We start from the raw sequence: 24,144 nt of genomic DNA on the forward strand, positions 1-24,144 counted from the left end.
TCGGGGATGTGGTTACTCTGCAAGTATCGCCATTGTGGGTGTTTCGGGTGAATACGCTTGGGATAGAGTTTCCAAGCCGGAAGATTCAGATAAACAGCCGCTTTGAGGTGAAAATTAGAGAGTTCATGTTACACCCACCTCTTGAATTCGTAACTGACTCTTCACCCTGAAAATCTGATTCTAAGAACTCGGCATGTTCCGTCAGGAGCAGAGTAATACCACAGAAACCGTGGCCAGCTCGAGTCTTGGATATTGAGAATAGTGATTAACTTCTCAGGAATGTATCCGGAGCAAGTCATATTTTCTGGGCTTTTTTAGGTAATTATTTCAAACCTTGAATCTGTGAATGAAGATTGTAAACAGTTCTCAGACAAACATCTTAGAGAAAGACGTGAAATGCATCAAATAAATAATGGGTTCTGACCTGTTCACTCATGTATAATGTGTGTAAGTGTCTGTTTTGACCGCATAGGAGGAATGAGCTGCAAAGGCAGCGATCGGATCTCTCCATGAAGTGATACGGGTCAAAATGGCAAACCTTAAATAGCTACAAGCTCACTCAGCCCATGGACAGATCAGCAACCGATAGAACTCAGCCAGATTGCTTCCTGAGTAATTAGGATGCCTCTTGCCGAGTTTAATGAAATGTCGTGGCAGTTTCCATAGCACAGGCCCCGTCCTGTATCGTCCCTGGCCACGCTTTTCTCCAGCACATCACTGCACTCTGTAAATCCCGCTGCGACAGCTTGGGTTGGGCTGCAGCTGGTTCATCCGGCCACATCCGCTTACAAAGATTATATTAGCTGGGAAGGAGGTATTTGAAGGTTCCTGTAGAAAATGAATCATAGAATGGTTTAGGTTGGAAGGAACCTTGAAGATCATCTAGTTCCAACCCCCCTGCCATGGGCAGGGACACCTCTCACCAGCCCAGGTTGCTCCAAGCCCCGTCCAACTGGGCCTTGAACACCTCCAGGGATGGGGCAGCCACAGTTTCTCTGGGCATCCTGGGCCAGTGCCTCACCACCTTCAGAGTGAAAAAATTCTTCCTGATATCTAATTTACATCCCCCCTCTTCCAGTTTGAAGCCATTCCCCCTCATCCTATGAAGGAGACGTGTTCTGCAGTAACATGTCCTGATGGTGCCGCACAGGAGCTCTGCAGGCAACGCATCCCGGGGAGGGAGTTATGTGCTAAGCAGAACATTTGCCTTCAGTGTGGGCTCAGTTTCTCGCTCTGACACAGATTTCTTCATCACCTTAAAGTGATACTAAGACTCCAGCCTTCCTGCCTGGAAGGATGATGTTTCAGATTGGAAATTGGTCTTCAGATAAGGGGCAAATCAGCTCATGTAGTACTGACCATGTGGAAGAAAGGCTCTGATCTCTCCCTCTTTAGCACTGCCAGGCATCCCAGGCTGAACACAGTAGCCCGGGTGTCCTTGACATTCCCAGTTACAAAGAAGGAGGCTGTAAATGGAGGAGGGCAGGGAGAGGAACAGGCGGTAGAAACCCACTTTTGATGGCTCTCTGCAGCCTTTGCGCTGTAGTGACAAGCCTTGGCCTAACAAGGAGCTCAGGTCGCATGCTGCCTTTTGGGGTTGGCATTTCAGCAGCGGCAGCAAACTGATCTCTGGTGGTTAGGGGAGGAATGGTACCTGGCTCAGAAAGCCCTGCTGAAGGATCGCAGGGTTATACAAAGATCTGGCCCGGCAGACTGCAAGATGTTTTTGCATTTATTGGTCATCTAAAAAAATAATGCTGGTTCTGTAATGAAAGCTGGATCCTCGTTCTCAGCTGTTGGCTGTTGCTTGGGGAGGATCAGTGTATTCCTGTGAGGGCTGGAGGGGTATTGGCTGTACGGAGACACCACCAGGCTCTAACCAAACGAGGGCAGATCACTGCTTGTGAGGTGCAGAGGGTCTGGCGGGGAAGACGCCGAATCCTTTCAAACCCTAGTAGGTGCTCAGTGAGTCGTGGGCCCTGCAGAAGACAGTCTGTGCGGTTATACGATCAAAAACACGACGGGGAAGTGGAGGCATATGGAAGCAAAGTTCAAGTCTTTCTGGTATCTTCACTTTTCAGTGCTCACCTTTGCAATTGTAGCACTCTTTTAATGCAAGGAATTATGGTGGTGAAACAAACAGTCCCAAAACTTCTGAAGTTTGTTTTTTTTTTTAAAGGAAAAAGAGGGGAAAAAAAAATCCCCTGAAACCTCTGGCATGTGGCATTGAATTGATCCTACATAGACCGTTGGCAAGGTTGGGAATTTTGAATCCATAGCACAGAGTTTGGCCACTTGAGCTCATGGAGAGACACAGAGCTCTGCTGAGTGGCTCTGCCCTGGGTGGACCAGCTGTACAGAGGGCAAAGCCAACTGATCCACCAGGGCTTCGCTGCGTCCACCAACACCAGAGGAGTATTAACCATCAGAAATCAGGTCTCTGCCCAGATCTGGAAGGGAGTGGGGACTCACAGCTAGTGCACCTGCCCATCCCGTCCTCTCTGTCCTCCCTTAGTTCTCCAAACGTCTGACATGGAGGTCAAGGGTAGCCAAAACCCTCGGAGCCCACCCTAAACCTGAAGCAGGTCTATCAGTTAGTCCTCCCCCAGTCCCAACCTCTATGTGTAGTTCTGGCCAAGGGCCACCAACAAGCAATTCCTTATGCTTGGCTGGAGACCATCAGGACCCACAACCTCGTCCTGGACAGGGATGTCCCCCAGCCCCCAGCAGTGGGACTGGGCTAGCCCCAACTCAATTCCAGCCCACGCCTGGGACTGTCCCTGGGTCAGTCCCTTCCAGCACAGGCCTGGGGCTTCTTTCCACCCCATCTCTGACTGGCCCACCATCCACAGCCCTGGGCAAAGACACCAGTAAAACCACAGCCCCACCCTTCACCATAGGCTATGATTACCATGGTCTCAATGTGGGCAATCGGCAGCTTCATTAGCGGGTCTGCAGGGCCTTCACCGTGTGCGTTTGGGAGATCACCTGCTGGAATCCTCCATTCACACTGCAGCCACCTCCTGTTGGCTTCACTCTGCCTGTGACATTCAGGAACAGAATAGACATGACGGAGGGGGCAGGAGGGACTCGGCGATTCCTCCTGCCCTTGTTGCCCTTTCCCCAGGGTGTTGCGTACCTCAGCCTTGGAAAAACAGACCACAGCGGACCACATGGACCACAACAGAAGCTGTGGCTGCCCCATCCCTGGAGGTGTTCAAGGCCAGGTTGGACGGGGCTTGGAGCAACCTGGGCTGGTGGGAGGTGTCCCTGCCCAGGGCAGGGGGGTGGAACAAGGTGATCTTCAAGGTCCCTTCCAACCCAAACCATTCTATGATTCTACGATTATCTGCCCGCTCAGAGTGACATGCAGGAGTTGAGTACGTATTTTTACGTATCTAATCCCCTAATAGAAGCCGCCCCAGTTAAAATAAATCTGCCTGGGGGATCACAGCAGCCGGACGGTGCTGCCCAGGGGCTGCGCTGGTGCGGAGGGAGCTGCTCCCACCGGCTTGTCCAGGACAGACCTCAGAACAGCGGAGTGGCAGGAAGGAGATGGCACAATGAGGTGTAATTAGCGGGGGGGGGGGGGCCTGAAAGCTCATTACCAAATCGGTGTGTGCATGAGACACAGCAGTTGAAACAGAGACGAATATCACCCCGGGGCTTGGCAAAAATTATCTTCGGCTCCTTGGATCAGGTGCAATACGCACGTTGAGTTCTCTTTTTAGCATTTCCTAACCGTGGCTTTCAAACAAAGGGCCCTAAATACACATTTTAAACAAAGACACTGATTTCTCTTGAAATGCTGTCCCCGGCTGTGATAATCGGAGGCACCGATGGAGGTGAGCAGCCGTCTGGCAGCTCTCCCCGCCGAGGAACCGCAGGAACACAACAAAACAGGCAAGCTCCTCTCCTCCTCTAATTAAGCTGCACAGGGACCCCCTGACAGCAAAGGGGCATCCAGAAGCTGAAGACCCCGTCATTTATTTGGGTTTTCTGGTGTTTTTATGGGGTTTCTCTTCCCTACATGATTTACAAGGCACTCCACTCCTTTAGCACGTGCCTCAGCCTTTCTCCTGCGAGGTCATGTGTGATTCATACAAAATTATGTGTTTTTTCAGTAAGTCCAAGGTTTCTTCATCACTCCGTTGTTCCTCATGCCCAAATTCACCACAGATTTCTATTTGAGTTCCTCCAGTTACAGGTTCAGGGACTAAAGGAATAATTATTACTGGGCCCCGTTAGGAAAAAAAAAAAAAATCTGTAAGATTTTTGGCCGTAGGTGATTATAGTTTCTGCAGCTGAATAAATCAGTGTCCCATAACTGACAGGGGATAATGGATTTAATAAATAGCTATGATTAAGTCTGATGTTATTTTTAAATAATTTCAAAAACCGTTACTCTAATCCCTCCGTGGCCGGCAGAAAGGATGCTGCTTAGAAGTTAAAATTAGTTCCTTAACGTTCAGCCTGGTGTGGAGTTACAGACCCTCCAGGGCTGTGCTGGTTTTTCTGGGGCATCCGCTTACGCCGGCTGCCGAATGGACATTAGCAGCTGCGTTTGGCAAGTGGGAAAGGGCTCCCACCACTCGCCCTGTTGCCTCTTCTCCTTCCCGGGGCTCAGTTCCCTCTCCGGGAGCTCCCACCGACTCCAGCCCGGCTGACGGGATAATCGGTCGCTGTTACCCGTCACAGCGTTACCCGTTTTACGAGCTGTCTTCCCACACAGCAATTCCCTTCTCCTTAACTCCCAGGGAATCCCCAGACCTCTTTATCAATAAATACAGATCTCTTCTGTGTAATAGCAATGAGACTTTCTTTTTCTTTTTTTTTTTTTTTTTCTTTTTTTCCAGCACCTACATTTCTGAGTGATCCCATTTCTTGGCTGGAAAAAGGCACCGCAGAACACGCTGCCTGGAAAAGCGCCGCACAGAGGGACAAGTTTTCTGGGCGGTGTAACCTCAGAGAAGCGTTAGGCACGAATTGAAGATTCGCGCACCCAAATAAGAACTCCTGGCAAACCTGAACTGGGATTGTGGGAACGGAGACGTCCCACGGTGCAGCGGGTGACCATGGCAGAGTTGTATTTATCAAACCCACTGCAACGGGCCGGATTCCCAGGTATTTGGGAGAAAATTAAGCTGCCTTGGAGACAGGCTTCCCTCCCCTCGGTGCCACCCCACCGCAGAGCCCTGGTACGTTCTGTGCCCACCGCGGGGACGAGGCACTGGACTGGGACCAGTTTCCCCTGACCTGCAATGTGAGATGCGATGCTGCGCTGCCACCCTCCCCCAGGGACACCTCTCCTCCTTGTCTGCCGGCTCCAACGATCCCATGGCTCCAGCAGGAGCTGTTGGAATCAAATTGATGGAAAACTATGCTTCTTTCTTCATTTTTGTGTGGTGCTTTGCCTTTGAATGAGCTGTCTGCATTGACGCATCCCCACGGCTGCAGAGGAGTGGGGGGAAGAAAAGTAGGGGAGGGGGAGAAAAGCACAGGGCCACTTTTTTGAGGCCACTACGCTAAATTAAGGGAACCAACAAGCTGCACCTTGAGCCTCGGCAAATCCAGCTGTGGAGCTCGGCTTCGCTGCTGGCTCAGCAGTAAGAGAGGGATAACAATAAATCCCTTCTCCCGCTTTCCGCATGTCGTGATGAGATGGACTGTAGGGGACAGGGGCTGTCACTTATTGTGCGCTCGTTTAGCGCCTGGCACAACGCAGCTCTGAGCTCGACTCAAACCCGCCGCTGCTGCACCGGCAACAGGGCCGAAATGAAGCTCGTGGCCGGCGATGGGGACGACACCGGCTGCTCAGCGGCTGCCTCCCCGGGGGGAACCACTGCGGAGTCAGCGCTGCCTCCCTCCGGGATCATGTGCCGGGAGGACGCATCGCAGCTGAAAAAGGAGGAAATCGCAGGCTCCATCCCTGCCACGCTTGGGAGTTGCCCTGCTTCCGCCGGCCGTTACCTCGGCAGCTGGTTCAGGAACCCGCACGGATATTTTCTCGGTGTTCCTGTAACTAATAAGTAAAATTAATTTGTTGATGTTAACTTAATGGACTACATTAGAGCTGATGGAGAAAATATGCTGCCTGAGAGTAGGCGTTGAGGGGGTTGGCAGGAATCCCTACCTTTGCTCGCTCTCTGCCAGGTGAGGTTTTCCTTTCACGGACGGTTTGCTCGGACCAGCTGCTGTGGCCCTGCAACCTCCCACGGTGGAGCCGGGGCTGTTCCTGCCTCGGCTAACCCCTCCATGGAGATCCACGTGCTCACGTCTTTCCTGACCACTGCCTTTCTCCGCATGCAGTGAGAGTAAACCTATTACGGAAACATGAAAAAAAAAAACCAAACCAACAGAGGAGGGAAAATCAGTGCGTTTATCTCGGGGCTTAAAACTGGTACTTTCAAATGTGCCACCGGTCACCGTTGAACTAACCCGCGGTGCCGTGGTGGGAGCGCGGGGCGAAGGGTGGCGGGGTGGGAGAGAGCAGCCACAAAGAGAACCTCTAAACTGGGGCCGCAGCTTTTCATACCTGTCACGATGTGGATTTTCAGCTTGAGCACACAAGGCTGAGCTCAGGGGACGCTGTCGTGTAGATTTAGGCTTTTATCTCCTTTCCTCTCCATTAGCTGTGATACCCTCTTGTTATGCAGAAAACCAAAACGCTGTGTTTTTTTTTTTTTTTCCCTCCAGCGATTGTCCCCACTTTCCCCTTGGGCAAATATCGATGTGCCCGTGTCCTCGGCATGGGGGTGAAATGAGCTCTGCTCATCCTCTGCCTGCTCGCGGGGCCGAGCGCTCGGCGGTGTCACCTCTCGTGCCATCGGTGACCGGAGCGAAGGCCGGGGAGAGGGGTTGCTAATCAATTTGCACGTGTTTCTCTCTCCCCATCCTCTCCCTCCCTGCGCTGGCGGTGCCGGAGAGCCCAACAGGGTCCGATGGCACTTGGCGGGGGGAGAGGGAATGGAAAGGGCAGAGAGGGAAAGAGCAGCCCAGGATGAGGATAAACGTCTCGCAGCCTCGTTGCACATCCATGTACCGCGGCACCTCGGGCGAGAGAGCTCTCCAGGCAGAGGAGTGTCTCCTGGGGGTTGGCCCGTGCCAGAGGCTGCCCCCACTTATCTCGGGGCGTGATTTTAAGCCAATTTAATTAAATTGCCTGGCAAGGTTGCCAGGACTCATCTATTTCAGCTTGAGCCAGGGCTGTTTTGATTTAGCGCTGGCTGATTAGGAATTAGCTGAAACACGCCGCTCAGAAAACAAAATTAGAGGGTGCACACTAACTTTTGCACCAGATTAAGTTGAATTAAAAAGCAATTGAAAGGTAATTTTCCTGTCTTGAGCAGCCAAGAAACAAGATAATGCAACCGGTGGCACTTGAAGCTTAAAAATACAGTCCTAGGACTAGCACAACTGGCCTTTTAATGCCCACAAACACCAGATTTATCTGCAGGTCTTCTCTCAAACCTCCCCCCATCACCTTCCGCACAAAGCTTCGTACAACTCCTTTCATTTGCCTCGAAAGGGAGAGTTGATATGACCCCGGGGATTTGAATCTATGATTTAAAGCAGCCCCGGTACCGCACAGCGTATTTCCGTAGGTATTTCCCCACCGGAAAGAGCCACACAGTGAACGGGTCGTTCCCTGTAACTCCTATAATTGGGTTGGAAATGGCTCCCGTGCACGCGGCTGGCAGGGGACGAAGGCGCCCGCCGCGCTCCCGGGGAGCGGAGGGTGCAGAGCCCGGCGGTGGGTGCTGCTCCCTCCCGCTCCCCGCAGCGAGCCCGGGCCCCTCCTCCCAATTACTGCGCTGCCCATCTCCCTCGCAGAAAAAAAAAAAGATGTCACATAATTTAAAATCAGGTTTTAATTAAATATTCTACCAGCTGCTTTCCCGACCCGTTCGGCAAACGCTGCTCCTCCTCTCCCCACCGGCTGGACACACGGAGAGGTACGGAGAGGGTTTTATGGGGCTTTGCTCAACAGAGCGGTGGTTTGGAGGGCTTTGAAGAACCAGGATGCCTTCAGGACTTCAGAGTCCCCAAAACTGCCCGCAGCGCTGTGGCCAAGCCCCGCTGCGAGCGGTTATTTTGAGGGCAGGGATGCTGCGGTCCCCGTTGGCCAGAGCGGTGGCACGGGCAGGAGGACGAGGGGCGCAAGCAGCCCGAGCGTTGGCCCGTAAGGGGTCTTATGGCACCGTAAATGCAAACGATCTCTTGACAAAAGCTGCTGGGGACTGAGGTGGGCACATAACATAGCGTAATAAGAGCTGCCCAGCAGCTCCTGGCCAAAATCTAAAGGATTCATGAAGATAACAGGTTCCTGCTGGGTTTCTCTCCGTGCTACCTCCTGCCGCAGCCCCCCGGCCCCCACCTGCACCAGCCAGCAGCTCAGCACCGGCTGCGGCTCCAAGTTTCTTAATCCTGTCTCAGCCCACTTGCAACCTCCACGCGGGTGATTCCCCTCCGCTACCGCCTGGCTCCATGCTCCCGGTCCCTGCTAACCACCAGCAGCTGCTCTCCTGGCCTGCACCCCCACCAAAAAGGGGCATTCCCAGACTGCCCATCCCCTGCGGCCATGGGGAGGCAGTGGCCAGACTGTCCCCTGCATCACAGGACGTTCGATGGGTGCCGGATGGCATGTCCCATGAAGGGTCTGGCCACAAATAAGGCCGCTGTGGGCACCTGTATGGAGGAGGTGTGCAGGGGGGTGAGCAGAGTGGCCCAGGCAGGAGGGCAGCTCGGGAGGGAAGGCATCACCATCCATCCTCCTCCAGGTGCATCGAGGTAGCCATGGCAAAGGAGCAGCTGGAGATAACGGGGGTCTCCTGGGAAGAGCCAATCATGGGTGGGAACTGGGGGGAGGATGTGTCTCCATGGGGGCAATAAAAGAGGTAGTTGAGGGTGATGGAGCATGAGAGAGAGTTGGGGTGAGTAGTTCTCCTCTTCCTTGGGGTGGTGGGTTCTTGTTTATGCTATGATGAGTCTGGTGCTGCTGGTTGGACTCTCCTGGCTCTTTGGGGTTGTGCTGGGTCTCCTGCTTGGCTGGTGTTGGTGTGGGGGAGGTTGTGGTGCATCTCTGCTGAGGTGGGGGTGGAGGAAGGTCCCCAAAAAAGAAGAGGTCTTTTGGGGTGTTACTGTTCCCCTCTGTTGGAGGGGGAAACAGAGGATGGGAGGCTGAAGTAGACCTTGAAGGTTTGAGTGTAGGGCTTAAGGCTATGGGGTGTAATTGGCTTGAGCCAAGAGGTGGTTCATCCTGGTCCCCCTGTGAGCTGGGGGAGGTCTGCAGCTTGGTGGCTGGGTGCTGTGTTGGGGTAAAGAGCTGATGGTGCTGGTATCTAGCCTTGGTTACTGAGAGAGAGGACCAAAAAGAGCCCACCAAAACCTTAAACTTGAGAAGAGGGACAAAGGGGAGCTCTTGGAGGCTGATCTGAGCCACAGGTGTTGGCTGTGAACCTGGAGAGAAGGTGAAGATGCAGCACCTGTGTGTGTTTATGCCCAACCTGACTTTGGTGGGGCCTTGGTGGTGTCTGGCTGCTCTGAAAACACCTCCACTGAGTAGAAGTCTTGCTTCTTCTGACAAAAACTGTCTGAAGGCCTGCTCCTGGTCTTATTTGTGTGTGTCTGTGGCCCTTACTAGGAGAAGCTTAGAGATAAATAGGGACAGGTAAAAACAATTAAATATTTTTCACCTGGCAAGCCTTATGAGTAGCTGGGCTTCCAAGGGGAGCTCTTTACTTGGTTGAACTTGGTCACTTCATAGCTTTGTCTTTCCTATGGGGGGGGCCCTGGTGTAGGAAGCCAAGCTGGGCTGCGTGGTGGGGTGAGAGAAGAGGCTTGGCTGTGGTGACTTGTCCTTAAATTGGACCTTAAGATGATGCTTTTGGAGGCAAGAGGCTTTGCTAGGTTTGGGTTCTGTGTTTAGGAAAATCTAAAAGCCCTGGGACCAGAACCGGAGGAAGGTGGTGTCCCCGTAGCGATGAGAGGTGGCGTGTCCGGCTTCCTCGTGGCATTGCAGCAGCTGTAATTTTTGTAGCCTGGTATTAAGTGGTAGTTTGTGCTCATGTTTAGTTTGGTGGCTCTGCTGCAGCGTGTGAGGATCCTACTGAGCCCTGCTTAGGGCAGGGGACCTCTGGCATCTCCTGTGCTGGGGAGGTGGGGGAGGAAATGTATGGGGCAGGCTGTTGGTGGGAGTGTGGGGGGGGTCCCAGACCCCTCTGTGGATGGAGATGGTTGCTGCTGGTGTGGCTGTGACCTGACACTGCTCTGTCCTGAACCCCAAAAGCACGTGAACGCTTTCAGCCAGCACCTCTCTCAAACCTGCCACGATGCCGGGCATGAACCAGCACAGTGAGCGGATGAGGAAGTTCAAGAACAAGGGCAAGGACACAGCCGTAAGTACTGACCTCCTCCACCCACCTGTGCCATCCCCTTTGGACAGTGGTCCTGGTTGGCAGGAGCTGATGTAAAAGGCTTCTGAAGGGTAATTGCCCCCAAATCTCCCCGTATGAGGTAACGGAGGTGGGGGGATGCTCAGCCAGCTTTTGAGATGTGGTGTGGAGCTGGCTGGGCCGCAAGGAAGCGTGGTGGCACAGGCAAGGGGGATGTGAGTTTTGGGTGGGTGACTCCGGGCTGTGCTAGGGAAGGGAGATGGTTCAGCCCCATCCTGCGGAGAGGGGGCTGGTACGGAGTGTCAGACCACAGGATCTGCCAGTTTGCTTTAAGCCAGTAGAGCTGATGAGGGTTTGCCTTTCAGGTTCAGCAAATCTACTTTTAAAAGCACCCACTGGTTGCTGCTCACCCAGCAGCCCGTGTCCTTGGGAGGCACTAAGTGAGAGGCTTTACCCCGTCCCATCTCCTACATGACCCTTGGGCTGTACCAAGGGGCTGCCCAGGAGCAGCCGCTGGTTCTCTGCACCCCTCCTGCAGGAAACTTGGGGCAGAGAGTTGTAGAGCTGAAGCTTCCTGGGCAATGGGGTGATGCAGACATCAGTGGGGTGGTGCCCTTCTCCTCTCCAGGCCCTGCGGAGGCAGAGAGTGGAGGTGACCATCGAGCTGCGAAGGGCCAAGAAGGATGAGCAGATCCTGAAGCGCAGGAGTATTTCATTCAGTTTGATGGACGAGAGTCTCTCTCCAGGAGAAGACAAGAGAAATGAGGTGAGTGCTGGGTGCTCTGGGCAGGGTCAGTGCTGCAGCTTGTGCAGTAGGTTGCATCTACTTGGACCACTACCAAGTCCAGCTCAAGTGACCTGGGTTAAATAGCCAGTGCTGTTCCTGATCGCTGTGCCCGGTGTGGGGCAGTGTTTGAGACTGCCCAGACCTCTTTCTGTGGTGTTTTGCATGAGGATGATGATGTCCCGTGTGGCTTCCCTCGATGGCAGGTAGAACAGGCTGGTGCTCCGGCTCGCTGGGAGCTGGTGAAGCTCCTGTCTGGCTCCTTGCACAGCGAGGGGTAATTACCGAGCTCGGCGGCCCATTGTGGCGTGCCAGTGACTCCTTCCGTGCCTGATTATAAGGATTAGTTGCCTCGAAGGCTTTTGTGGATTCTCTTCCACTGCCTCATCTCGAAACTGCATTGCATAAAGAATAGACGTTGCTTAGATATGAAGTGGTGACTGACTCGGGTCTAGACAGCTGATTGACTGTGGAGATTAAACCGGAGGGAGTCCCGGCTTGCCATCTGACTCTGAATCATTCCTGTGACACAGACTGCTCAGCTGTCCTTGGAGAAAATTGCTGAAGCTGTGAATGGGAGCAACACGGAGCTGCAGCTGCAGGCTACGCAGGCCACCAGGTATGCTGCCCGGCCGCCCTGCGCTGGGAGGGAGGTGGCTGGTGGAGTTGTGGTGGGTCCTGTCAGCAGAAGGTATTTCTTCCTGTCTGGAGAGCTCTCTGGAGACATGACAAAGGGGGAAGGAGCCTGGTAACCCAAACTGCCCTGAGGGACCTCAGCTGCTGCCTGTTTTGTGCCTTGCTTGGCTCCATCTACAGTGCCTGTGGTGGGGACCCATGTGGTTGAACCTAACCAAAGGGTTGGCTGTGGCTCCTGGAGCTGCCCCCCTCGCTGTGCTGGGGCAAGGACCACGTTGGCTCCCACCAGCTGGTGAGGTGGTTGGGCAGAAACCAAGTGCCAAAGGCTTGGGCAGGACAAGGGTCACTGCTGCGCAGGGCTGTCCCCACCTGGGTGGGTGCAGGAGGGATCACAGGGTGCCGTCATCACCCAGCTGGCAGCAGGGGTGTCTCCTGAGGGTCCAGGGGAGGCTGCATTGCTGCTGGTGCTGGCTTGAGCTGCCAGATCAGTGATCTGCCAGGGGACCAGCACTGTTCCCGAGGGCTGCTCAGGGCAGTCTCTGCTCCCAGAGAGCAGATCAAAAGCTTTGCTCCCAAGGTGTTGACCAGAGCAGACCATTCCTAAAAGGGCAAGTCGTGACTAGCTCCCTAATCCACTGTGCAGCCCAGAGCTGGCTTTCTGCCTGCCCAACCCAAGCCTGCCCATGCCTGGGTGCCCTGGCAGCACACTGTGCTGTGGTGGGGTACCAGTGGCAGCTCTACCACAGCTCTGAGTTGGGGCTTCACCTCCATGCTGAGCGAACCGGGCTGGGAAGCGGATCTGTCTGAAGGCATCTCTTTTTCTGGCTTTCTTTTGGCTCGATCAATGCCCTGATCCCACCTCCTGGTCAGCTCCACGGGCTTCTGCGCTGGTGTGATGCAGGAAACAGCAGTGGGGAGTTGGTGATTGTGTGTTGCTGCTGGAAAAGCAGTTCTGTGAAAGCTCATATTAAATGTGAGCTCTGGTCTGGGCAGGGCTGGCAGAAGCAGGCTGTAAGAGAACAAACTGCATGTATTGATTATTCACTGTCTCAAACTCCTGCAAGACTGGGAGCATGGAATAGTGTTGTCATGGTCCCAAAAGGATACGTGCAGTATTGTGCTCCAGCAGACACCCTCCTGTTGCTTCAGTGTCTTCTTAGATGTGTCTCCTGCACAAGCTGCTCTATAGCAGCTCCTCTGCCAGAGGGTTTGCTGACATGGGATGCTGAACGAGCATCTCTTATGGGTCCTGCTTTCCTCGCAGGACACAGCCTTTGTACCAGGGTTATGGTATATAATGTCTTCTCACAGTGGGCTGTGCTGTGTTTTCTCTTGCAGAAGAATGCTGTCCAGGCAGAAGGACCCCCCTATCAATCAGATCATCGAGCTGGGGATCATCCCCAGGCTGGTTGAATTCCTGACCCGTGCTGACAATGCTCTTCTGCAGTTCGAAGCAGCCTGGGCACTGACTAACATCGCCTCTGGCACCTCCGACCACACCAAGGCGGTAGTGGAGGCAGGTGCCATCCCAGCCTTCATCTCCCTCCTGTCCTCCCCGCACATGTACATCAGCGAGCAGTCTGTGTGGGCACTGGGCAACATCGCAGGTAAGCAGAGGTCTCCAGGCCTGGGGGCATGCAGAGGGTCACTGGGGAGCTAAAAATACTGATGTTCCTCAAGACGGCCTTGTCTCACTGCAGCTTTGTCTCCAAGCTGCTGCCCCTATTGAAACCCTTCAGTCCCTTCATGTGGTCTGGCAGCCTTTGAGACCTTGTGTTGGTTAGAATCACGAATAGTTTGGGCTGGAAGGGACCAATCTAGGAGGCCATCTAGTCCACCCACCCTGCAATGAGCAGGGACATCTTCAACTAGATCAGGTTGCTCGGAGCCCCATCCAACCTGACCTTAAATGTTTCCACCTTTCTGGGCAACCTGGGCCAGTGTTTTGCTGCTCTCATGGGGGGTGGTGGGAACGGGAAAAAACTTCCTTGTATCTAGCCTAAATCTTCCCTCTTTTAATTTAAAGCTATTATTCCTCATCCTATTATTCTGCTCCCTGATCAAGAGTCCCTCCCCAGCTTTCCTGTAGCCCCTTTAGGGATTGGAAGGGGCTATAAGGTGTCCCCGGAGTCGTCTTTTCTCTGGGTCGAACAACCCCAACTCTCTCAGCCTGGAGGTGCCCCAGCCCTCAGTATTTTTGTGGCCTCCTCTGGACCTGCTCCAACAGGTCCATGTCTGTCCTGTACTGAGCCTCCAGAGCTGGAGGCAGCACTGCAGGTGAGGGTCTCATGGAGCAGAGGGGCAGAATTGCCCCCCTCGCCCTGCTGGCCACATATCTTGTGATGCACCCTAGGATGTGGGTGGCTTTCTGGGCTGTGAGCACACATTGTTGGCTCATGTCCAGCTCTTCATCCACCAGTACCCCCAAGTCCTTCTCAGGAAGGCTCCTCTCAAGCCCATCATCCTCCCAGCCTGGACTGATACCAGGAGTAACCCTGACCTGGGTGCAGGACCCTGCACTTGGCCTTGTTGAACCTCATGAGGTTTATACAGGCCCACTTCTTGAGCCTGCTCAGGTCCCTCTGGATGGCATCCCATCCAGCAGGCATGTTGACTGCCCCACTCAGCTTGGTGTCATCTGCAGACTTGCTGAGGGTGCATTTGATCCCAATGTATGTCACTGATGAAGATGTTGAACAGTACTGGTCCCAATATGGACCCCTGAGGGACACCACTTGTCACAGATCTCCTCTGGATGCAACCATCCAACCAATTCCTCATCTACTGAACAGTCCACCCATCAACTCCGTTTCTCTCCAATTTAGAGAGAAACATGTTGTGGGGCACCATGTCAAAGGCCTCACACAAGTCCAGATAGATGACATCCATAGCTCTTCCCTTGTTCACTGATGTAGCTGCTCCATCAAAGAAGGTGACTAGGTTGGTTCTGCGAGAGGATTTTGGCCAAAGCCAAGTGCAAGACTCCATCCTGCTGAGATGGTCTGAGCTGCTAGTGATGTCAGTAGGGTAGAACAAGACCGGCTGTGTCTGGTTAGCCTGCCACAAACTAGCTGTGATGGCACTCCTGTCTATCTGTTAAATCCACTCCACCTGAAAATACTCGATGGTGTGTGGCTGGTGAGTGAGCCCAGTCACCCTGCCCTGGCCTGTGGCTGCAGTCCTGGTTGCTGTATGATGTTGACTGTCTTCTGACTTGGGCAGAGGCAATAAACAACCTTTTTTTTTTTTTTTTTTTTTTTTTTAATCTCTGCAGGTGATGGTCCTCTATACAGAGATGCTCTTATCAATTGCAGTGTGATTCCTCCCTTGCTGGCTCTGGTGTCACCTGTAACTCCAGTAAATAACCTTCATTTTCTTGACTTAACAGTTCTTTAATCACTTGGGTACTGGGTGAGTGGTGGTCTGTCATCTGCCTTAGGAACAACAAGCTATTTCAATAATTGAATGAGACCCTGTCTTAAACTGCTTTTAATGACCCTGGCTCTGAGCTATATCCAAAGCTGGGCATGCCAAGTAGACAGTCCACTAGTTGATGTGATGTCTTCTGGTCTTAGCTTATCTATCTAGCTTTGCCTATCTCAAGCTAGGAATAAGATGAAACGTGCAAGATAGATGTGCATGTGGAAGGGCTGAACTTGCCCTTCAGGCTTTCTCCTGCTGTTCTCCGGGTAGCTTTAAACCACTGGATTTGTGCCTTTCTCTCTGCCCTTCTGCAATGGTGCCTGTCCCACTGCTTTCTTGGTCTGTGGGAGAGAAGGACCTTCACCGAGAAGCTCTCAGGGGGTGTAACAGTGGTACCGATGCCTCCAGGTGTCCCATCCCTGGGTGTGGTGGAAGCTGTATGCTCTCTGTAGGCATAACTACGGCCTTTCTGGCTGGCGTTAAGAAAATGTCCTCCAGGCCTTCTGTGAGTTGATACTGCAGGATATTTGCTTAAAAAAGATAACCAACTCTTCTGGCTGCTCTGTTCCTAGCCCAGCTCGCTCTGGCCCCTTCTTGGGGAGCCCTGGGGAAGAAACATGACGAAACGCCAGTTCATATATAAGCACACCTTGGTAGCTGCAATGCTTTGAATGTAGCTCCACTAACCTCCTGGGAGCACCCTTACTGGGATGGACTGTCTGAACGATGCGACTTAACCAAATCCTCACAGTGCCCTGCTCTAGAACAATGAGCTGTTAATAAATATTAACGCTAACATTAAAAAAAAAAAAAAAAACCCAAACAAATTCCTGATCTTGTCCAAACAATGCTCTGTAATTTGTCACAAGGACCCAGCAAATAAGTTGTTTGGCACCTTTGTTAGTCATTGTAGTTTGTCACACCACCAGCGATTAAGTTATTGGAACTTAATATTGGAGAGGGAGGGGGTGAATCTACTGTCTTGGTCGCTTACCTGTTTCACCTCCCTTCTTCAAATAAGCCTCTGTCCTTATTAAGAAGGCTGCTTCTGGCTCCTTGATAACATCGCTGAGCTGTAGGGACCAGAAGCAGGGTGCTGCCTCTTCCTCACTTGTTACTGCAGTGAGGATCTTGCACCTCCCTTGTGTTCCAGGTTGGGTTCCTGAGGAACATCACATGGACGCTGTCAAACCTCTGTAGGAACAAGAACCCCTACCCTCCCCTGAATGCAATGAAGAAGATGCTGCCAGTCCTCATCTGCCTCTTGAAACATGAGGATAAGGACATTATTTCTGACTCCTGCTGGGCTGTTTCCTATCTGACTGATGGCTCCAACGACCGCATCCAAATTGTGGTGGACACAGGGATTCTCCCAAGGCTGGTGGAACTCATGGCCAGCCCGGAGTTGATCATCATGGTAGGAAACAATTGGCAATCTCCAGCCTCTGGTCCCTTAACGTAGTAACATCTGAGGGGAGGGAAGGCAGGTTTCCTTACGAACGTGGCTAGTGTGGTCTGCTGTCTCCTCAGACTTGGTTGTTGGTCAAGCCACTGATCTGTTCCAGCTTGCTGTGGCTGGCAGAGTGGATAGAGACTGTAAAGCTGCTTAGAGCAAAACAGGAGGACCATAGGTCTGTAAATGCAGCAGTAATTACCTACAATACTTTCCTTATTTGAAGGATCAAGCACTTAAGGGGGATCTCACTGGACTTTCTGGTGTGTATGCTTTGAGGTAAGGATTCTCCTCATCTCCTTTAATCTCTGTCTAGACTCCAGCTCTCCGTGCCATTGGGAACGTAGTCACGGGGACTGATGAGCAGACGCAGGCAGCTATTGATGCTGGTGTCTTGGCTGTCCTGCCCTGTCTCCTGCGACACGCAAAGCCATCCATACAGAAGGAAGCGGCATGGACGCTCAGTAACATTGCGGCGGGCCCTGCCCAGCAGATCCAACAACTCATCACCTGTGGGTTATTGCCACCTCTGGTGGAGCTGCTCGATAAGGTAAGGGATGGGTGCAGTGCTGCACAAGCAATGCTGAGGTCCATGAGGTCCACAGTGCTTCATTTGTGAAGCACTCAGTATGCAGCCAAGAGCCACCTGAGTGGTCTGTCTCAAAGCTGTTGAGCCCCTTGGGATGGCCTGGGCGCTCAGACTTGGCAGTACACTTGTATGAGAGCATGGCTTGGGGCTGCTCTTGGCAGCTCTGCCAGGTGTCCACCCATCACTCAAAGTGCTGGGGAAGGTGGGTCAGTCCACGCTGAATACAAGGGAAATGGCTGTCCTCACCTCACGCTGATCTGGAGGAATGCTAAAGCTTGGGAGTGCCTTCACTGTGCTGCTCTTCCAGGGGGACTTCAAAGCTCAGAAGGAGGCTGTGTGGGCAGTGGCCAACTTCACAACAGGAGGCACTGAGGAGCAGGTGGTGGAACTCGTCCAGTCTGGGGTCCTCAAACCTCTGCTCAACCTGCTCTTGGCCAAAGACAGCAAAACTGTCCTGATCATCCTGGATACTATTTCAAATCTCTTCCTGGTAAGTTCTCCTATGACCTCTTGCGTTCTTTCCCCAAGAGAGCAGCAAGGTGTGAGCCACTGCGTGGCTAGAACAGCTTCTACAGCAGCTACTGATCTTTCAGGAGTAAGAGTTAAACTTCACATGGTCTGACTTGTTCTTGGACATCCTTAGGTTGCCCAAAGGGTTTGGCAAGATGAAGTTCCCAAATGTTCCTCTTAACCTCTGTCCCATTCCAGAAGGAGGCTAAAAATCACAGGAGGTTATTTGTTAGTTCCCAAGCTGGATGGAGGCAAAGGTCTTGCAGAAATGCAACTGTAGAGAAATCAAGTGGTCCTGGGGGCCTTTCAGTTTGACTCCCTGCCAGTAGATGTCTATGTGCCTCTGACTTGGAAACCTGTTTATTGTAGCACCTTCGAACTGGTGAAATGGCTTTTGCAAATGACATAGTGGGTGGCAGGTCACACCTGCTGCTTCTCAGTGTGCAGAAGTGACTGAGCAGGCTTTGGCTAGCTTGTCTGGTTGGTGGTGAAGCCACTCGGCAGTAATCCCAGCAGGGACTGATTGTTTCATATGCATAGTAGTCCTGTCCCTGGGATCAGGTAGGGCCCATAAATGCAGCGACTGTGGTCCTTTGAGCGGTAGATCAGGGTCTTATAGTAAAGACTCTCTCAGACCTCTTACTGATAGAAGGTTATATTTTCCTGCTTGATTATCTGATCTTACAGACAGCTGAGAAGCTGGGGGAGACAGAAAGGTTGTGTCTGCTGGTGGAGGAGCTTGATGGTCTGGAGAAAATTGAAGCCTTGCAAATCCATGACAACAACATGGTCTACCGAGCTGCACTGAGTATCATGGAGAAATACTTTTCTGGTGAGGTATGTGAGCTCTTGCTGTTTCTCATCTGAAAATGAGGCTGTTACACACCGGAATGAAGCACAGACTTTAAGAAATAGGTTTTTGGAAGAGACCTCTACATGACTAGGGTAGTCCCTGAATCTTGTTCCGGTCGCTTTTAAAGGTGTGTAAAAAAAAAAAAAAAAAAAAAAAGCTCCAAGTTGTCAGCTGATGGGTTGCACAACAGATATGGATGCCTTGATAGCATCTTGCTGCTGGAATTTAAACTGGCATCAGCTGGAGTTACTGCAGTTGCTGATATGAATACCAAATGAGGAGAAGTTTTTCCTCCTTCGGAGCTGAGCTAGCTTGTCACTATGAATGGAAGCCTCCTACTCAGCTGATAACCGTACTCAGGTTGCATTTGGATTATTTGACTCTTCTCATGCTAATGAGCTTATGGAAAAAGAGGGTAGGACACCAGCTAGCTGTTGCAAGAGTCCCATGATGTCACAGATGCCATGCTTGGTCTTAGCCTTAGTCTTGCAGATGGAGAAACATCAGGGAAGAGGCTTAGTGGTTTGGTGGATCTTGGAGCTGAGGCTCAGTCTAGATGTGAACCGCATCAGCGGGGACCAAATGTCTGCTTTAGTCCTTTGCCCAGACCAGGGTCTGCAGGATGTCCCTGGGAGAGGGTGTGGAGGAAGCTCTCCTACACACCAGCACCTACCTGAGGGGCCGGATGCTGGGGGAACATCTCTCCAAAGCGATCCTGGCTTGTTGCTGTTCCAAGCAGGCTATTTAATTTGACTGAGTACTGCCACTCCAGCTGCTCTCTTCTTCTGCCTCTGGTGCCTGAGCCTGTAGACTTGGCTGCTTTTTGTGTGTGAGATGCAGGGACATGGCAGCTTCAGTGCGCTGTAAGGAACAGAAGCACTTGGTCTGGTCTCCAAGGGTCCTGTTAGAGTCAATTTGGTCTTAACACTTTGTTACAGCAGCAGAACTTTTCAAAACAAGAATAAAACAGTAAGCTGCTGTAAAAAGCTTCAGGCAAACTCTGGTGCAAATAGTTTAGGTTTATTAAGATGCAGAACCTTTAACTGATGACTATCAACTTCCTCCTAGGAAAATCCAGATCTGCAGCCTGGGACTGGTGAAGATGGACTATATGATTTCTCAGTGGAGAAGCAAGACTTCAACTTCTGAAGATGAAGCACTCTACAGCTCTGAGCTGGTGGGTGTTTTGGTAGAGCTCAGATGTCCAGACCAAGAGGAGCAAAAACACTGAGTCTCTTTACTTTTGAAACTTGTCAATAAATTGCACTTCTGTCTTTGTACTTCTTGCCTTTGATTATTTCCTCCTCCCTCAGAAGCTGCTGTTGTGAACAGTATAGACTCTTTTTCTGTAATGTCTAAGGTTCTGCAGAAAGGTGTTGGAGCCTCCTGGGCATGTCTTCTGGGTGAAGCTTTCTTCTAGCTCTGTTAAGCTGATGGAGAGCAGGTGTTACCACCAAATCCAGCTGGGTCTCAGTGCTAGTGCTGGAACTTCCAGGCTTCGCTTGGAGTGGTTGAAGCAGCTCTGAAAAGCTGTTCAAAAGGTGTTTCACTCTTCTGCAGGTGAATCCACCTCCATGGGAGAGGAGATCCTTCTAGCAGAGAAGGAAATAGGTTGGGGAAAGCGGGTCACTGTTGCCCCTGTGCGTGCTATTCCACTCCCATGGTGGAATATCAGGGTTGGGACATAGGAGGTGCTGAGTAAATGCTGGTCCTTTGGCAGCAAGGCTGTGTCAGTTATTGCCATGGGAGTTAATTCAGCTCCCACTGCAGCATCCCAGATGCTATCCGCTGCCCTGGAGCCCATTGATCCAACCCTTTAATATTGAGGACCTGTATTTCAGGTTTCCATTGCATGTCACTGCCCCTTCCTGAGAGGAGTCCTCCCTCTCCCCAAGCCCTCCAACTTTGATTGCTGGCTGTGGGCTCAGGATGGAGTTGACAGGGCTCTTAAGTCCAGCTTGCAGCAAGCTCTGGTGCCCATCCTTGCAGCTATCTGTGCTGCTCTGCAGGTGGGTGTGTTGCACAAATGCAGTGTGCTGCAGGTTCAGAATGAGCTGTTGGACACTGCTCCATTGTTGTACTGCTGATGCGTTATAGAAGGTTCTGCCAGGACCCTTGAGTCCACGGGGCTTGAAGCTGTCTCAAGGGCTTTGCTACATGCAAGATTGTAGAATGGTTTAGGTTGGAAGGGACCTTGAAGATCAGCTAGCTCCAACCCCCTGCTGTGGATGGAGACACCTCCCACCAGCCCAGGTTGCTCAAAGCTTCATCCAGCCTGGCCTTGAACACCTCCAGGGATGGAGCTTCCACAGCTTCTCTGGGCAACCTGGGCCAGTGCCTCACCACCTTCAGAGTGAAAAATTTCTTCCTAATATCTAATCTACATCTCCCCTCTTCCAGTTTGAAGCTATTCCCCCTCATCCCATCATTATGTGCCCTTGTAAAAAGTCCCCCCCATCTTTCCTGTAGGTCCCCTTTAGGTACCAGAAGGGGCTCTAAGGTCTCCCTGGAGCCTTCTCTTCTCCAGGCTGAACAACCCCCACTCTCTCAGCCTGTCCTCATAGGAGAGCTGCTCCAGCCCCCTGATCGTCTTTGTGGCCTCCTCTGGACCTGCTCCAACAGGTCTCTGTCTTTCCTATGTTGGGGGCTCCAAAGCTGAAGATGGGGGAGGGAGGGGGGGGTTGACTCTTCAGAATAACCTTGGGTGGATTCAGGGCTTTGCTTCCTCAGATGTGGTGGGAGGTGATGTGGCAGATAAATTTAATCTGAAGGGAAAATCTTCTTTCCAGGAAGCAGAACCTCTTTCCTCCACCCCGGATCTGTTCACCAGAGGATTTATGTATTTCTCCTCTGGGCCATTTAGGGCGTTGGGTAAAGTCTGGTTGTGCTCCATGCCCTGCAAGGAGGTGTGCAGCCCTGGTCGTGTGCACCGGAGCCGGGTATCACTTATTTAACATTAAAATGCTGGAGCTGATGAATCGCAAAAATGCTTCTTGGTTTTTATGCCTTGGATCCAAAGCTACGTACTTAAACCCGTGATAAAGCGAAGCCCGAGCATACGGCTGAAAGAAGCACCCGTGAAAATCCTTTGTTTGTGCCTATGGGTTAACACAAAGGGCTCCGGCTCGGCTGAGCGCGCCTTCTCGCAGCGTGCTGCTGCTGCTGACGAGGCTGGTACAGCATCTGGAAACGGTCAGATTTCACCAGGTAAAACGAATCTGAGGCAGGAGCTTCCTCAGTGTAAATGGAGATGCGGACCGGAGCTGTGGCCCGTGTGGCCGCCCTGACTTTGGACCGAGGTCCAGCGCGGAGCATCCCACGTGTTTTTTCCCGCAATCAGGCAGGACCGTCCCTTATGGGCGGCTGAGCGGCAGAGCCGCTCTTTGCTGATGCTCTGCTGACTTAAAGCAAACGAAAAAGAGAAAGGGCAGAGCTATTTGACTTTTTTCCTCCTTTCCTGTGCGTGCTGGAGATGAGCCTGCGGTAGGTGGTGTTACACAGAGCCCCGGGACCAAAGCTGCTCGCTTCCACCTCAAGCTGCAATAAAAGAATGTCCCCGTAGCCCTGAATGTGATAGAGAGAAAAACATGCCCCTTTTCTTAAGAGTATCGGTATGTGCCTGCTGTCCTGTGCTGCAGGGCAAGCAAAGCGGAGGAGGTGTTTTGGGATGGCCGGAGAACCGGGAGCGGTGCCTGCCGGCACGGGGAGGCTGCTGGGCTGTACCCGCCGGCTGCTGCGCCGTGGGCGTGCGAGCGACCTACAGGCATCTGCTCGCCCGGTTAATTGGAGCCACTCTCCTCTGATCACCGCTGGCCCCGGTTGTCCCGCCCGGGGCGCAGGCAGCAGCCACCGTGGCAATTTTGGCTTTGCTGCTCTGCTCCCAGGGGAGGGTTGGAGCCACCCCCTTCTCCCCACGGGATGGGATGGGGCAGCTGCGGGGACAAGGGGTCCATGGAGACCAGCGAGGGTGAGATGCTGCCGTGCTGCTTCCCCAGAGCAGCTCAACCTCCCAAGAGATGCACGAAAAAAGTACTTTTTCTAATTAAAGCATCCCATATCCCGGCCCCAGAGGAGCACAGCCGTGGCTGCTCAGTCCCAACGCCACTGGAGAGCTGGAAAAGGCACTACCAGTGCCCGTGGTGGCCCATTTGCCCTGAATTGGGACCCGATTAATTTACGCAGATGGGGCAGGGTCTCTTCTAAAGCGCTTTTTATGCCTAATTGTTCATTTCCTACCCCCACGGGTGCACCCCGCAGCCCCCCCGGCACCGCGCAGACTCGTCACCCGGGTCTGGCTTTGCCGGAGCGGGTGGGAGGGGGTATCCCTGAGGCTGCGCACCCGGAGCCTGCGGGAGCCGGTTCGGGTATCTACGTGAGCCAAAACCCGATGGTTGGGGAGAAGAAAGAGGGAGGGGGATTTTTCGGAAGAATTTGGATGGTGAAAAGCACCTCCCGAGCTTCCAGGTCTGCTGCTGCGCCAGATGCTTGGCTGTAAATGGTGGAGGCTTTCCCCTCTTTCCCGGCTCTGTTTTGCTTTCTCCCTGGAATTTATGGGGAAAAGCTTTTTTTTCCTCCTCTTGCCCCTGGGAAGGGGCGGGCGGAGCAAAGAAAGAAAAGTCAGGTATTTACTACTTGTGCCAGGCCGGGGGTACCCTCGGCACGCACCGGAGCGAAGAGCCCAGTCTCAGCCGCTCGGTGGGAAACAAGGCTGGTCCCAAGGTTTTGTGTCTGTACAGGGAGCCGGGACGGGTTCCGGATTTAAGGATTTTTCCACTGGATGTGATTTCCTTTCTGGTGGGAGTGGGAGGACTGGTTTGTGGGATGCTTTGGGGGTGTTTTTGGCAGTTCGTAAATCAATAGTTGGGGTTGGCTCGTGAGATGGAGGGAGAGATGGGGCGCAGCGGAGCTGGTGGGCAACAGCCACAGTGGCTGTTAGCCCGCAAGGAGGGACAACATGGGGACACGGGGATGTGGGGACCATTCAGGGTGGGTCCTGGGGGCTGAGCCGGTGGTCCCAGCTGCCCGGAGCTGTGGGTGTTGCTCCCAGCCCCCACATGCTTGATGCACACATGTTCACACACGTCCCCTTGCCACCTTCCATGTCATCCCAGGCACCCCCATACACCCTCCATGCCACCCAGCATGTCCCCCCCCAGGCACCCCTATGCATCTCTAGTCACCCTCCATGCCATGCCAATGCCACCCAGCATGTCACCCACGTGTACCCCTGTACACCTTCCATGCCATAACTATGTCATCCCTATGCCATGTTCCCTGCCACCCCCAGGCACTCCTGCACACCCTGCACGTCACCCTGCATGTCTGCCCCATACACCCGTGTTCACCCTCCATGCCACCCCCATGCCACCCGCCATGACACCTCCATGACACCCTGTATGTCACCCCCATGCACCCCTCCATGCCACCCCCATGCCACCCCCATGCCACCCTCCGTGCCACCCCCCGTCACCCTGCATGTCACCCCCATGCCATATTCCATGC

The 24,144-nt window shown here is 52.9% G+C and overlaps 2 protein-coding genes across 2 annotated transcripts in view; one reads left to right on the forward strand and one right to left on the reverse strand.

Moving 5' to 3' along the window:
• MYH16 (myosin heavy chain 16) overlaps positions 1-2,944 on the reverse strand; it is a gene marked incomplete at both ends in the record, with an annotated part of 42,457 nt that extends 39,513 nt beyond the window's left edge. Inside the window, 1 exon segment of the mRNA XM_082490745.1 lies at positions 2,912-2,944. Coding sequence (XP_082346871.1) covers positions 2,912-2,944 — 33 coding nt within the window.
• Positions 2,945-10,331: 7,387 nt separating this feature from the next.
• On the forward strand, positions 10,332-19,791 carry KPNA7 (karyopherin subunit alpha 7; the record flags this gene model as incomplete). The annotated part of the gene is made up of 10 exons (XM_082490360.1): positions 10,332-10,397; positions 11,023-11,160; positions 11,712-11,797; positions 13,153-13,421; positions 15,089-15,171; positions 16,391-16,654; positions 17,007-17,240; positions 17,587-17,769; positions 18,477-18,626; positions 19,711-19,791. The coding sequence occupies 10 exons, from the start codon at positions 10,332-10,334 to the stop codon at positions 19,789-19,791; spliced, it is 1,554 nt and encodes a 517-aa protein (XP_082346486.1).
• Positions 19,792-24,144: the final 4,353 nt, after the last annotated feature.

The sequence above is a fragment of the Vanellus vanellus genome (assembly GCF_965231255.1).
Source record: "Vanellus vanellus genome assembly, chromosome: 14".
NCBI lineage: Eukaryota > Metazoa > Chordata > Aves > Charadriiformes > Charadriidae > Vanellus > Vanellus vanellus.